At 45.6% G+C, this 15603-nt stretch overlaps 1 protein-coding gene across 2 annotated transcripts in view; it reads left to right on the plus strand.

Moving 5' to 3' along the window:
* QTRT2 (queuine tRNA-ribosyltransferase accessory subunit 2) overlaps nucleotides 1–15603 on the plus strand; it is a 431085-nt gene that overhangs the window by 37218 nt on the left and 378264 nt on the right. For both annotated transcript variants that reach the window (XM_069635894.1, XM_069635895.1), the window contains exon 2: nucleotides 1362–1593. In XM_069635894.1, the coding sequence (XP_069491995.1) occupies nucleotides 1370–1593 (224 nt within the window). In that variant the 5' untranslated portion in view covers nucleotides 1362–1369. The remainder of the gene's footprint in view (nucleotides 1–1361; nucleotides 1594–15603) is intronic.

The raw sequence follows: 15603 nt of genomic DNA on the forward strand, positions 1-15603 counted from the left end.
AGTCAGAGCTGTACAGAGGGTCTGGGAGGGAACAGGAGAGGTGGAGACTGCAGCAGGATTGGCCAGCTCTTTGCAGATTTTGAAAAGTTTGTACGTGTTGTTAGAGGCCGCAGAGACACGGGCTTGGATTGTATGGGTTTCCTTTTTCGACTGCTCCCCGAAAAGCTATAGGAACATGCATGTTCTTTTCAGGCTACCTATTTTGTACCCCAGATCATGGACTCTTTGGGATCTACCCGGCTCTTGAGAGTCCCAAGGCTGCCCAGGACACTTGGTGTGAAGTTTCCATTCTTCCATGTGCACTATGCGTGAAAAGCTGACGATGATGATGATGAAGGTAGCATCTAAAGACCAGAAGACCACTACCTCACCCTTGTAAATGTGGATTTCTTCTAGTAATCTCGCGCCTTGAAAGACTTGTTTAAGCGCGTTATAAATGCCATATCATATCATAAAGTCCATGCACTGAGCCAGGCCATCTAGAATAGCCAATGCTGGGCAATCGTTTGAAAGGAACAAATGGCGAATAAAACAGGATGAGTCGGAATAATAGATTTGGAGACATGGAAAAAGATCACATAGACACAAGCCGCTTTCGAAGGCTAGAGGGTGTAGTTGCAGAGTCCTTACGCCCATAATAACTAACAATGACAAATAAAATAATTGGTGATGAAGAAACCCAATGACAAATGCCAAGGTGCATGCTTCTAGCAATTGGTGCCATGCTCGTGTGGGAGATGGCAAGGGGTGTAGAGTTAATTAGAAATGTCTATTTTCCATCTCTTTTTCTCTCTACCCATCTTTGTCTCTCCCCGCCCTGCCCCCCGCCTCTCTCCCTCTTTGTCTCTGTCTCAGTTTCCATCTTAATCTCTCTTGTCTTCCCTCTCTGTCTCTGCCCCCCTTTCTCTCTGTCTCTGAAGGCTGTCTCAGCATATCTGGCTCTGCAGACCATTCAATTGCTTTAGTGGCAGCACCAGTCAGGAGTGCATTTGGTGAATTTGTGGTGGCGGCTTGAGAGACTGGTCCTGCATGACTGTTAATGGATTGGGCACTGAAACTGGTTCTGGTTTTCTTGGTACGCTTGTTCCTAAATATTGAGGGATTTCTAATGCATGATAGGGACACTAACTAGCACTCCCTTTTTTGTTTTTAAGTTCTATCATGTTTTGGTGTGGCTTCCAAAGTATTTTCTAATTCTGGGACTGTGAAGAATTAGAAGAGCACACCACTGTATTTGGATTACTACATATTACCAGAAGAATTCTTAAAATGTGATCTTCCTGATAGATGGTACGATCAGAAAGCCGTTGAACATGCACTTTGTTTAAGTTTCCAATCCATCTTTTCCTCTTTGCTTGTAGGGATCTGCATGAAGGCCGACACTCTCCTGAGGATGCAGCTAAGCCTCTCCAAGGTGGCGAACGGCTGCCGGCTGGGCGCAGTGACGCACCTGGGCATAAATGGCGAGAAGAGCCTGGAGGTCCCCGGTTGCCTGCTGTACACAAGGACGGGCTCTGCACCACACCTCACCCATGACACACTGCACACCATCGAGGGGCTGCCCGCCATGACCCACATCACCCTCTCCAGTCTGTAAGTCCAGGGCCTGCTGAAGCGCTGCTGCCAAGATGGCTCGCTCCTTACCTCTGGGCTTTGGGTCTGCCTAGGGGAGCTTCAAATCTCTATTAGAGACAGTCAAGGTGCCTTTGACTGTTATATACTGGCCAGCATGGGGTAGGAGTGGTCAAAGTCTCCGGGACAGTCCCGGCCTGATTCAATGGGGGGGTTGGGGAGGGTTTGGGGGGGTTTCACAAGAACTGTCCTGAGTGGAGTGCCTGTGATTGCCCCTTACCATGTGACCGGGACCGAGTTAGTGGGACCAGTGGATCCTCTCCATACTACACCCTTGCACTTCATCCACTGGCTCAGGAAAGCACTCGGTCCTCGAGTCAGAACCAGGTAGAGGAGTTAAGCACTCGCCCGCCATTAGATCTCAAGTTCAAAACCCGGGTTGGCTGACTCAGCCCTTTATAAGTATCATTAATATCACCTAAAGGAATCTGGCATGGAGCATATTCTTAGGAACACTGAATCATAAACCGAGGGCTGGGAGCTTTCTCCTAAAAGAAAGTCATGGGACGCAATCTTCAGGTGATCGCCAGAGTATGGAAAAATAACATTGCAGTTGGCGAGTTTTCAGTAGTGTGACGTCAGTCTGACACTTCTTATGGCGAGTAGAGAGATCTAGAAGTGCCAATGCTGCGTTGCTGTGTGGCATGTGATTTTGGTGCCGTTGCCACTTGTGTTAAGCCAGTCAAGAGTGATGTAGGCTGGTGACATCTCCTTTCCATTGACCCAGCAGATCATCAATGAAACGCTTCCACAGGGAAATCAATCTATTCAGATTGTATTGCTTTTCCTCATCTGCCATACATGTTGCCCCCGGGACCCCCTTTCATTTGCGGGTGATGGAAATAGTTGTTTTAAATGCAACCTGTGATCCGCTTTGCACAGGGTGTTGGCGGCAGTTGTCGATTGTCTAATGATGCAGAGATGCACCAAATCAAGCTGTTTGTGCGTGGAAGATACAAGCCAAGCGCTTCTCTTACGTGGCAAAATGTTTGTGGGACCCTCAACGAGGTTGATTAAATTCCTCGTGTCTTTGTAGAATGGCTGGATTCTCACCCCAGAGGTTTGCAGAAAATGATGCTCGTCCTTGGCAAGTGTTTCTGCTAGTAGAGAGAACCAGCCTTCCACAGCGGTCTAAGGCATTCTGGTGTAATTCCGGCAAACTATAGAATGATGGTATTTTAGAATTCTAGCCGTGCAGATGGTCCGGTTCTAGGCTGTATTGCTCTCTAATAAACAACCTTCTCTTCCTTTTAGGGTCTGTTAGAGGACCTTGTAATGTGCAGGGTTCTCCAGTACTTGATATGCTGCTATGTCATATTTGTCAATATCCATGTCAGTAGTTCATCCCCCCCTTTATCGGCTGGCTTAATTATTCTGTTAAAGCTCACACAACACTCTTTATCCCTCTTTAGAGATGCTGCACTAAATACAATTCTTTTTTTAAATGGGATTTGGACCCATCATGTCATCTCTTTTGGATGACCCTTCACTGTTTCGATCTATGAACGTAAATGGCGGTCTAAGCCCAGTTCCCTCCGCGGTTCTTTCATATTCACTCCTGTCAAGGGGTGGACTCCAATGCAAGGCTTAAAATGTGCACTTGCCAGTAGCCAATTGCGAGTGATGTTGGACTACTGGTAATAAATGATGTGCTATGTGCAGGTGGATCATTGAGGGGGCGAGTGACTTTCTAATCTTTCCAAGCCTGGCTTGTAGTTTGAAACTGAACTTTTTACCCACACTCCTATATTTTTGTCCTCTTTTTGCTGTGTGTTTGATGCCATGCTGGGTTCCATTTCATCCTGAGGTGTGTGTGCTTCCATGCTGAGTTGCTCACATCTCCTAGTTTCCATGTGCTGCCATGAGGTCTCCTTTTTGTTGTTTTCTTACCCTTGCTGAACTCTATTCTATCATGTGGGTGTGCTACGATGAGCACGAGCCTTCTCTCTCCGTATATAAAGTGCCAAGAGACCATGAAATGGCGCAAGTGTGCCACATCACCATCCACATCCTGCTTCCCGGTCTGTCTGTGCTCCCCTGCACGCACGCACGCACACTTTTTGTTTTCCGTTGTTTGTGCCCCCATGTATTCTCCCTCAGTTGCGGTATTCCAGTTTGTGGGAGACTTGACCATGTCTTTCCCTAGTTCTTGTCCTTGCTTTCTGAGCTCTCTTGTATTTAGATGTAATTTACCATGCCGCACTCTCCCTCCTGTTGGGTGCATACACCCCTATACTTCCCTTCCCTGACCCTCTTCCCATGTATGTGTCCTTGTGTTATGTATAGTGCTCAGTCAGCTAAAACATTGCAGCACTGTATCCTTGTTCAGAAGTGCAGTTGCTGCACAGCTTGATTCTCGGACCAACAGGCTACGTGGAGCCTGGTGTCTGAATAAATGTGCTACTTCTATGCCAAGGCTACCAGTTCTAAGACGGTATGGAGGGTGTGCTTAGTGCTGGAACTGCAAGCTAGTCTGGAGGCTAGATGAGTAGTTCCTCCAGTGGCCAGCGTAGTGTGCGCCCGAACTCTGGTGTTTGGTTCCTCGCATTCTCTCCCGTGTAGCCCAGGCCATGCCCGTCCCACATAGTTGCGCTTGAGGGCCGATGTGAGGGCTGGAGTTACCTACATGTAGATGGTTCTGTGGGTTGTGCATGTGACAGGTGATGATGGAGATGTGCCTCCTACATTATGCTGCACCTTTCCTGCTGCCCCCTTTTTAGGGAGTCTTGGTTCCTATGCTGAGCTCCCTTCTGGTGTCTATCCGTGTTGGTTCCCTAGGTTTATCACCATGCTGCTCATTGTTCTGGCATGTCTGTTTCCTTATTGCCTCTCTTTCACTGTTTGGAGTGTCTTTGTTGCCATGCTGACCCCTCCCCCCCCCCGTGCTGGTGTGTCTACTTTCCCACTTCTCTCCATGTTTCTATGCAGCAAAGCCTTTTCTCTGATTATGAAGATTGCTTGTGGCCTATGTGACAGGGCAGGACTCCACACCTCCCCACCCCCTCTCCCTAGACCACAGTGCTGGTTTGTGTGCCGGAGGACCACCTCCCATACTTACCTGCAAGGAGGCAGCGGGGAGGAGATGCCGCAGCCAGGCTGCTGCAGCTCCCACTAAGCCATGGAGTACGACGTGCACAGCAACACCGGCAAGTCCCGGCAGCCCTGCAGCAAGGGGAGCAGCAATTGGGACAACACCCGTTGCTGCAGGAAGAACCTGAAATAAACCGACTAAACCACTAGGGACTTTGTTTAAAAAGGGGGGAAAATCCCCAGCAAGAGGCTCCATGGAAGAAATGCTGCAAAAGGGGTGGGGCTTATTAGCCCTCAGAAGCTCCCCTATTGCCTTCCCTTTATCACACCCCCTGAGCGGGGTAAATTCCCAATCCTGGGAGGGGGTTGGGTATTTAAGGAGGTAGGTGTGTGTGTTAGTGTGCAAGTGTGGGTTAGTTGGGTGAGGACAGGAGGTGGTGGGGGTGCAGAGGCTATTGTTAAGGAAAGGGTCTGTGAAGCGTTTTGTGTGAGAGAGGGAGTGTGTAAGTATTAGAGGTAAAGTAGGAGCAGACGAGTAGTGATGGTGGTAGTGGAGGTGGTGGTAGTAACTGAAAGTAAGTAAAGTAGGCGGTGGGAATAGCGAGTGAAGGAGACAGATGGTAGTAGAGCGGTGAGCAGGGCACGATAGCCCTGGGGGTCTGGAGAGGGGAAGACGGTGGTAAGTTGGTAGTAGTGGAATAGGCGCAGTAGTAGAGGGAGCGTGGTTGGAGTGACCGTGATTGGGCAATAGGAGTAACTATTGTCATATAGGGAGCGGAAGGAAGAGACACTAACGGAGACAGAGGGGTAGTTGGAGGTACAAGTGTTGGTAAGACTAGGAGTAAGAAACTGAGTAAGATCGAAGGGTGGAGGTGGAAAGGCAGAGGGAGAGAGTAGGAACAGTGAAGTGGTGTACCGGGAACGGCTAAAGAGACCAGTATAGATAGGGGCAGGTTTGAAAGGGTATGAAAGAAGTGTGATGCCGGGCAAATGTAGGCACCCTTAACTCCCTCCGATTACTAAGCGAGGATCGGAGAGGAAAAGCTGGAAAATCCAGAGGGAGTCAGATGGCAATCGTATTAAGTTCACCACCAGACTTTGAAAGACGGCAGACATGTAGATGTTACCATTGGCTACCACTAACTTGCAGCGTGAAAACCCCAAGCCATGAGAAACAGACACAATTCTTTAATTGACCATAACGGCAGACTGTATTGCAAAATAAACACCCTTTGACTCTTTCCATCAAAGTCTGCATGGTTCTTTGTGGTGGGCGACCCCATCACACCTATTTAGTTGCAGCTGAGCAATGCCAACCTGTGCACTGATGCAGTTTGAGTCACAAAATGTGATCTCCTATCGGACCCCCGCACACCTGCTGACATGAATGATCACAGAACCTTGCCTCTGTGCATTAGGTAATTCAAGTTCTAGTCCGTAATTAGGAGAACTGTTACTTTGGCTTCATTATTTCCTCCCTCCCATCCTTCAGGCACTATATTAATTCATGCAGGACACTTATCGAGTTACCGTAACAGATGTCCTATTTTAACAGGCTGATCCCATTTCAAGCCAAAAATATTCCTCTTTTCTTCGATTAGGCTGTGTGTTTTGCCTTTATGCATTCATAGAAGGGTGACTACTGTATCGATCCTTTTATCTATATGCTGCCCTGATTCTGCACAATAGAACTGGCTGTGCTCATAACTAGTCTGCCTTCTCAAGAATTGCCACTCGGCGCTCCCTCCAGAATGAATTGGGCATTCCTGTACTGGATATTTCTGCCTCCTTTGTGCTGAACGATTTGTTTCTCCAACACACTTCTCCCGCCACTTTAAGCCAGTCTGCGTGCACTGCCCTCCATCACCTTCCAGAATGCAGTGTTTGGTTGCATTTAAAGTATTTCTGTGCCTTATGTGTTTTCTTGTAGGACAAAACCTTCTGCTCAACCCAGGTGGTTTGCTTGTGCTGAATGTGGGCCTTGTTTCCGGGTACTGACAGTAATGAACTACTGCTGCCCCTGATGCATTGTGCCTACTGCCTTCCTCAAGGCATTCATGAGTGTATCTCTGGCCTGCTCAGGTTTGGCTAAACCGAGCATGATACTCGGGTTTAGATGCACAGAACATGCTTCAGTCCCTCCGATGTTTTGCTCTACCCAAAACTGCCTCTGGCCACTTGAAGATTTTGATTGTAGTGAAAATGCATGTCACCTGATTTGGTTTGGCTGTTTGCAACATTTCTTACAAGTTTCTGTGAAGGGTCGGAAATGTGAGGCGGACAACTTTTTAGATGATTTATCAATAAATGCTATTTTATTAAATCATAAAGTGCAATAAACGCCTTACTATCCCTTTCCTGATAAAAAATTCCCTGCCTAAACCGAACTAAAGGAGAAACTCGAAGAAAGGATTTTTGGCCCTTACACTCGTACATAAAATACATAAGAAATCATAGGGCAGTTCAAGACAACAATAAACAATATGTTCAGTCTTTCTTTGTAACCTGGGTGAATTCCCCTTCCCCAAGTTGTAAGTTAAATTCAGTTACAATGTTCACGAAAAAGAAACGAGGAAAACCCGGGTTGATAACAAAGTTCTAACACAGTTCTTTGTGCCTTCAACTTGTCACAAGAAAGTTCTAATTATACAATGTTCAACAAAAGAAAGATTCCCCTTCTTCCTTGAACCGTTATTTCAAAGCTTCTAGTAGTATCAAGAGTCTTCTTGGCCAGGATGATTTGCCACAGCTTATAAGATTCACAGATAAAGTTCAAAGAAACACGGCTTCTTAATGTCTGCTTTTCTCAGCTCTCCTTTCAACACCATAAATCACTGTTCCTAACTTTGTCAGGATAACTTTACAGCACTTCCACGTGGTCTGACTCGCGCACCAGGTTCAATTCTACAGGGATTCACCATGCGGGTCTACTCGCCTGCCCGATAGCTTTCCACAATTCAGTGCTTTTGAAGTTCTAGATCTACTGACAACCACAAGTTCACAACAACTTGAGCAGTTTGCAGTCTTTGTCTTTCAACCCCCTTTTCGGTAAAGACCAGATTCACTGCAGTCCCTCAACGCTTCCAAGTAAGCAAGTCACTTTTCTTCTGAACATTCACCTTCCATAAGGGCAGCCTCTTTGCCACTCTTGTCTTTCTGCTACATCCTCAACCAAAAATGCCCTTAAGAATGTAATTCTACCTTTTCTCCTTGTGGCTTTGGCAATGTGAGTTTTTGTACCAGCTTCAAATGCAGGAACAATAACCATTAGCAAGCTTCACTAGTTTAAAACCTTTAATTTGGCTTTTCTCTGCCTGTTAGCCCCATTAGCTTAATGCTATGCCTTGATGTTAGTCTCTTAGGCTCTATGCAATGTTGTCAACCCTCTGGGCTTCGGGCAATACTTGTTTCACTCTTGGCTTTGAGTAATGCTTGTTTGTTCCCTGGAACGCAGATTCAAGTTTAATCACTTAAATACAAAGCTACAACGGATTCTGCTACTTTAAAAAGATGATCCGTTAGTTCATCTTCACTGTAGAATCACTTTTAGGCACACACAACCATTATTTCAACTGTTTTCTTCAATTGTATATCCAATTAATAAAGGCAACTTCACTCATACACAAGTGCTATTTTTGTTGCAGCCATTGTCGGGCAACCAACAGTTGAGTTAACAACAATTTCACTTGCACGCAAGTGATTCTTCTTCGATACAGTTGCCTGCCTTTGTTTGCGCAAGGGATTAGAATGCTCGGTAACACTCATTGGCTTCTGTCTTTGATCCCTTTGCGTGCTATAGGACCTCCACTGCTTGACCTCCGCTGAAACGGACACACTTCCTTGTTGAAGTTACCTTTGTTCCCGCCATGCAGTAACAGAGCTCGTCTTGCTCCTGAGACCCTCAGCTGCACACCAGCTTCTGGCCACGGTCTCCTGCAGGCTTCCTGCTGCGCAGACTCTGCAATCGGATCACATGGGGGAAAGCCTTCTTTGGGGGTATAGCTGCATTGTAATGTTTGTCTGTGTTAAGTGGAAAGTGAGCATGGTGATAGGAGAGGTGAGCTTCTGGAGTGGATGGTGTATTTTTGGAGCTCACTGTTCCTGGTTACTTTCTGGATCAGGATGAGCTGACTGTGCTCGTTCTTATGATTCGTGGTAGAGGTACTCGGGGGGGGCGGGGGTTGCGGGGTTGGGGGGGAGGATTCTTTCACAGGTTGGACCGGATTAGGTAATGATTTGTACGATCAGAGGGTCATTATTCTCAAGGTCAGTATTATGTGTCGGAGCGCCTATTTTCATTGAACTCATGATTCTATAATTGCGGTGAGTTTTGGCAGACATTATTAGTCGTGGTTATATAAAAAGTCAGGTTTTTAGAGCTTTGCGGAAGGCCATGTAGTCTTGGGTGTGTCAAATGTGAGGAAGGAATGAGTTCCACAGAGTTCGAGCCAGGGATGAGTAGGCGGACCCTCCAATCCTGGTAGAAATGGAGCTGGAATCACTAGTAGCAGGGCAGTGCTTGACCTTAGGGTGTGTGATGGGTGGTAGGGTACAATCTTCTCTTGTAGGTAAACTGGGGCAGTTTTGTTCACTGCTGGATAGGTAATGCATAGAATTTTGAAAGTGGCCCTTCGTCCAACAGGCAACCAGCGAAGGCTGCAGAGAGCGGGGGAGATGTGATCCATGTGTCCCAGTGCAAGGAGGAGTCTGGCGGCAGTGTTTTGGGCTCTTTGGAGTTTATGTTGGTTTGCCGGGGTACCCAGATATAAGGAGTTTGCATAGCCCAGTCTCCACAGAACAGTGGACATAATAGTGGCAAGTCTGTTGGGGTAGGTGCGGTACAAAAAAATGTGCCTTAGGAGCTTGAGGTGGTAGTGGCAGGATTTTGATACATTATTGATCTGATGGGGGAGGGTTACATCTGAGTCCATGGTGCAGCCAAGGTTTTGACTATTTCGGAAGTTGGGCGTCAGAGGGGGGTAGGGGGATTGCCAAGGGAGGAGGGCCAAGGGAGTGGTTGCGGGGGAAGGGCAGAGTTGCCACTCACCATGATCTCAGTTTTATCAGGGTTCAGAAGGAGTTGGTTTTCTTGTCATCCATTGATCAATGTCTCTGAGGCAAGAGTCAAGGTTGGGTCGTGGGCTGAGGCTTGTTTTGGGAATTCTCAGGATAATTTGGGTATCGTCAGCGTAGTTGTAGCGGGTGAGGTTGTGCGCGCGCGGATGATCCCTGGTAGCGTGGCCAGATAGAGGTCGAAGAGGAGAGCAGAGAGGCAGGCGCCTTGTGGTACTCCGGTGTTCACGGTGCACACGGTTGAGAGAAAAGGGGAGAGATAGTGGATTTTTTTCCTGTTGTTGAGGAATGAGGCAATCCATATGAGTGCCGAGCCTCGGATTCCAAGGGATTGTAGTCGGTCAAGGAGGATAGAATGATTAACAGCGTCAAAGGCGACTGACAAATCAAGGAGAACCAGCGCTGCACAGCCTTCCGAGTCCGCGGAGACCTTGAGATCATCCCAGATGGAGATCAGAGTGGTTTCTGTTCCATTGCGCGGTCTGAAGCCTGATTGAGCAGGGTCGAGTACGTTGTTGGTTTCTACGAAGTGGTTGAGCTGAGAGTACGCAGCCCGGTCGATGAGTTTCGCCAAGAATCGGGTGTTGGAAATCGGCCTATAGTTCTTAGGTTCGAGGGGGGGGGGTTCAAGTGATGCCTTTTTCAGAAGTAGTTTAACATGCACTATTTTAAAGGCCTCGGGAAAGATACCAGAGGAGAGGGAGTTGTTCATTATGGACTTTGCTTTTTCTCCCGCACATGTGGAGGAGAATATTTCTTTGCGAAGAGTGCCCGGACAGGGGTCAAGAGATGATCCGGAGGGTCTGCTGCCGGATAGTAGATTAAGGAACTCATCACTCGAGATGGGGCTGAAGGAGTCGCAAAATTGTATTATGGCAGTTGCAGCAGTAGGATTCAGAGGAGCAGGGAGTGAGGGTACAAAGTTTGGTATTAAGGGTTCTTGTCCTGTCTAGAGCTGTGTTGTAGAAATGAAGGGAGAGGGTGTTGCAGAGCATTTGCGTGGGCGTGGTCAGGGTAGATGTGCAGGAGGGTTTCAGGAATTCAGAGATGATCTTGTGGACCTCTTTGCTGCTGTTCTGACAATTCTGGATTTGTTTACTGTAGGAGGCCTTTTAAGCCTTTCGGGCCTCGGATTTGTAATTGCGGTAATCGTGAGCGAATGTGGATCTAATGAGTTTTTTTTTAGATGATCGCCATTTGCGTTCAAGAGAGTTGTTTTTGCTTTTGAAGGTCATCAGGTGGGGCATGAACCATTTAGGGGACGGTCCTTTGCGATAGGCTGCGGGGCGTAAGGGGGTTAGAGGAAGTAGTGATTCATTGAGCCAGGAGTCAAATGTTTCGATAGTTAATGGTCCGTCTGAGGTCTGCGGTGCTGGGAGACTGTGCAGCAGGGCATCAGCTAGATCGGGAAGTGCGTTGACTTTGTTTCACCATTTGTGATTGTGTGAGTCGGCAGAGATGGTCTTGGGGGAAGTGGGTGTAGTGAGGACAGAGAAAGGGATGGCAGAGTGGTCTGCCCAGATGAGCGGTTTGGGACTAGATAGAGACAAGGTCTATCTAGAATATCTTATCATGGCATGGCATTTTTATTATCTATAATGGAGCGAACGAAAGTGTTGTGTCTGGACTGGCCTGCATTACAGGAGCCAGTTAAAACATGTTTCCTTATTGTGTCATGGCTTTTTTTATGGCCAAGCCAACAGGAGTATGTTCTTATGTGCGGGTACTGGCTTAAATTGGCAAAGCTAGTTTAGATATGTTTTCTTATGGCAGGGGTCCCCAACCTTTTGTTAACAATGAGCAACATTTGAGCGTCAGATGAAATGGTGAGCAACTTCAGCACTTTGATGCAATTTATCGGCATTCAGTGGTAAAATGATTGGAACAAATCATAACATCATTTGACATTAACTGGTATAGAAATACAATCTTTAGTAAATTAAGTGGCAAACAGTGCATTTCTAGGCACTGGGCCAGCAAAATTATTCAAAAACATTGCAGGATGTATGAAAATATTTGAGTGCTTGGAGTTCTCTCCCAGGAAATGTTCAAGCGATTTAATGGTAAATGTTTTTTAAGCACGTTTTAACAGTAGCATTTACTCCAAAATATAAAGGCTTATTTTGGTGCTGCCCCATCTATCCCTCCAAAGGGATTGTCAGGATCTTTTGGGGCAAATTGGGCATTTTTAGGAGAACAGGATGAGTAAAACTAGACAGAATATGGTAGAATTTAAAGATCATTTCAACCAGGCTTTGTGTGAGGGGAGGGTTATCCACCTAAGAAATCTAGCGGAAAATAGTGCTTTTTAAAGCACTCAAGGTCTGTTACATTGAAGACAAGTGATTAGGAATAAAAAAAACGATTTCTGATGGATTTGGGTACTCTTTCCCCAAGCAATCCCCTGGGAAATATAGTTGTAAGTGGTGCATTCTTAAGCATGCTAGTGGGCCAGTAACATTGTACACAAACTGGAACTTTTGAAGACCACTTTACAGAAGGGGTGGCATTCTTCCTTCATATTGTACACATTATATGTTTATGGTTGTATACCTCAATTGTTAAGTGCACTCCCTTGACATGGGGTCAGCCTGCACTTCGCATGTTCATACCTGTGGCAGGGTCGACTTAGCCATTCATTGCTCGAGGTTGATTAATTCATTACATTACATTGGGTAATATCCGTTCTTAAAGAATTTAGAAGCAGGAAGAATCTAGCAAGAAACACTATACTAAAGTAAAAATAATTTCTATGTCACTAAGAAATTATTTTCAGTAACATAAGTGAATTGCCATTGGTAGCTACACTAATTAAGTGTGCACAATTTGGAGCTCATTCCCCTTAGAAATCCATTAGTCATATGCCAGATAAGCAAAGCATCATACAATGTGAATGTTCCCACCAGGCACTGCAATACAAGTAGTATGCAACATTTGTGCCAATTATGAGGCAGGGGGCACGCAAACACAAACTTCACATGTAAAGAAACTGGCATAAGCAAATTGTTTAAGAAGGAAAGTTTGAGCATGCATGCCACTTATTTGCCCAACATGTCGGCACCAGCTGTATAAAGGCACAGAAGCTGGCAATTGTCACCAGAACACAAACACAGGCATTTGGTTCAATTATTTGTCCCATTAATGCACTTCCGTACTAGAAAGAAGAATCAGAAGATGAAAATGTTTTCACAAAGATTATGCAATTATTGTGAAACATTTTGGACCAAAGAATTACATTTTGGCAACAAACGCAAATCATACATGTACAAAAGAATCTTATTGGAACTTCCTTGACAGTTGGGCATTCAAGTCACTTATTTTCCTACTTCTTTTCGTACTATTCGACGACTAACCCCTTTGCGGTCTACCTGAGTGCAACGGGGGAAGGCTCAGTTGGCGGCAACATTATCTTCGTAGATTGTATTCTTGATCCAGCCAGCGATGCACCTCATAGTGTACCAGAGTTTCAAGTGGCATATACATTTTAGAGTGCTAAAACAGAAATTGTCTGAATAAGGGTGGATTCAGTGGGGAGTCCTTTTTACTTCTGATTACAGAGCAGTACCATGGGTATTCACATGGGTGGCCAGGCCAGCTTAGTTTCTGTGCTTCAGGTTCTCTTCAATCACTGGGGACTGTCTCATCTGAAGCCCCAAGAGGTTCATTTCTGTAACCGCCCCCCCCCCCCTTGCTCCCTGCACCCACCTGGCCTGCCCCACCACTCAGACCACTCTACTGATGCCTCCACAGCTAAAGCGTCAATACCTAACAGTATGCCATGCCTGTCAAATAGAGTAGGCTGATTGGCTAGCCTTCCTGCACAGTTCTGGCTCAGGGTACACTGCCATTGTTGTCTCATATCTGAATGTCCTTCTTCTTAGCCTTCACACAATGACCCAGAGCAACGGGCGAGCAACATTTTAGGGTCAGGAGAGCAACATGTTGCTCGCGAGCTACACGTTGGGGATCACTGTCTTATGGTATCATTATTGGCACTATGCGCAACAGGAGTAGGATCTTATGTGGGAATACTGTCATGTATAGGTTCAGTCAGCATAGACATGTATGGGCACAGGCAGTATGGAAATGTTTCTATACTCTCATATATTGTGTGGAAAGGCATTATAGAGTCAACTTGTTAGTTTTATTTTTCTGAGACTTATAATTTTGTGCAAAAATACTCCACGCTTTGAAGTTTTTGTGGCATAGATTTCCCATATACAAGTAAAATAGTTAGCATTCTATCACATTTCTATGTACTTCATGCTTGACTCCTGATGCCTCCTGCTTTTAAACGCTGTATAAATAGGTGTTATTAGTATGAAATGTAATACTACTTAGTGTGTGAACCTTAGAAGGATGAAGGACTGATTCAGCCTTGCTGAAATATGAGGATGGAAAGTGCAGGCCAACACCTGTCGGAGATGTGCTTTTAACTCACTGTGCTATCTAATTGCAACAAATAATGCTGTTTAATCAATTGTGCAGTTAAAAACATTTATCAGGATATCTACCCATCGCCCTCTCCTGTCCCCTCTGGCCCCTTTTAAAAGAAAATATAGCAGTATTGTCAGGTTTACTATTCGGCTATGACATCATTACAGTACAGGAGCAATATAAGTGTTCCGTTAATAAGACATGGAACCACCAGGGCCAATGCTTTACCAAATGCTGTATTATTAACATTCATTAAGTAACAGCTCATGAGATAGCTCAGTGGGTTAAGTGCTCACTGCTGGTATTTATGTGTGTTTTGCAGGTTACAGGTGTGAATCATAGCAAGGTCTACTCAGCCGTATATGCCACTCGCCATATAGCTCGGGAATGTATGGTCAACGCAATTAATGGTCAGCGCCATATAAGAGTACAATGCTGTGGGGTCAGCCTCTTGGTCCTCCTGATGATGAACCATGTATGGATCAAAACACGTTTAGGTGTCATGGGTTCCCTTACAGTTTGTTTATGAACATTTGGATTAAAGATTGATTGGTAGATATTGCATCTATAAACTTGACCTTGAGTCTTTCTGTGGTAAAAAGAAGAAATAAAGGGTTCTTTGTTACTTAGCACGCTTTTTGGAGATGTTGTGTCAGTTGGCTATTCCTCTGACTTTATCCCGTACTAGGTGTACGGAGCATTAACTCACACTGGGTGGCATTACTGGACATTTGAGGATGCATTTGGCCTATGAAAGAAGCAACAGGCTCTACAAAGCTGTAACGTACAGATGTTTACCATACCTATGCTGTAAGGCTATAACAGACCTGAGATGTCTGTATCCCCAGAAGCTACATTAGTCACACTGTATTATGGCAGCAAATGTGGGGCTTTACTTGGCATGTGATTACTAGACATATTTGGTACAAGTTGTCAGCAGGTGGCCATATGAGGCTTTAGTGGCATATGCCGTATCCAGTGATAATCTTGCAGCAGAAAAGCTGTGGCAGGAAAAGACTATTTTTAAAAATGCATTGTTTGATGCATTTATATGTCGGGGAGGGGGGGATTAATTATATTATGAAATGTAAGCTTTCTTATGTTTCTACACCCATCCATCACTTCAGGCGATGACATCGAGGTTAAATGTCATTTCATGTGATGTTGCCAGGGTCAAGGGTTATGACATCACTTCCTGTGATGTCATAGGGTGTGTGGTGTCACTTCCTCTACCCCTGGCATTTTGGTGAATTGACGTCCCTGTCCTATTCATGATTTTTTTTTTGTCCCTCCCAATAATGGTGCACCATTTGCTGCTTTTCCACTACAAGCTTGTGGATGTCTGACACTGGAAACCAAGTACAAGTAGTGATGATCATGATTTTCTGTCCTTAAATTGCCCGGCCAGTGTTGCTGTGTATTGACCATCCA

Source organism: Ambystoma mexicanum, chromosome 7p (genome assembly GCF_040938575.1).
Source record: "Ambystoma mexicanum isolate Mex_15411 chromosome 7p, UKY_AmexF1_1, whole genome shotgun sequence".
NCBI lineage: Eukaryota > Metazoa > Chordata > Amphibia > Caudata > Ambystomatidae > Ambystoma > Ambystoma mexicanum.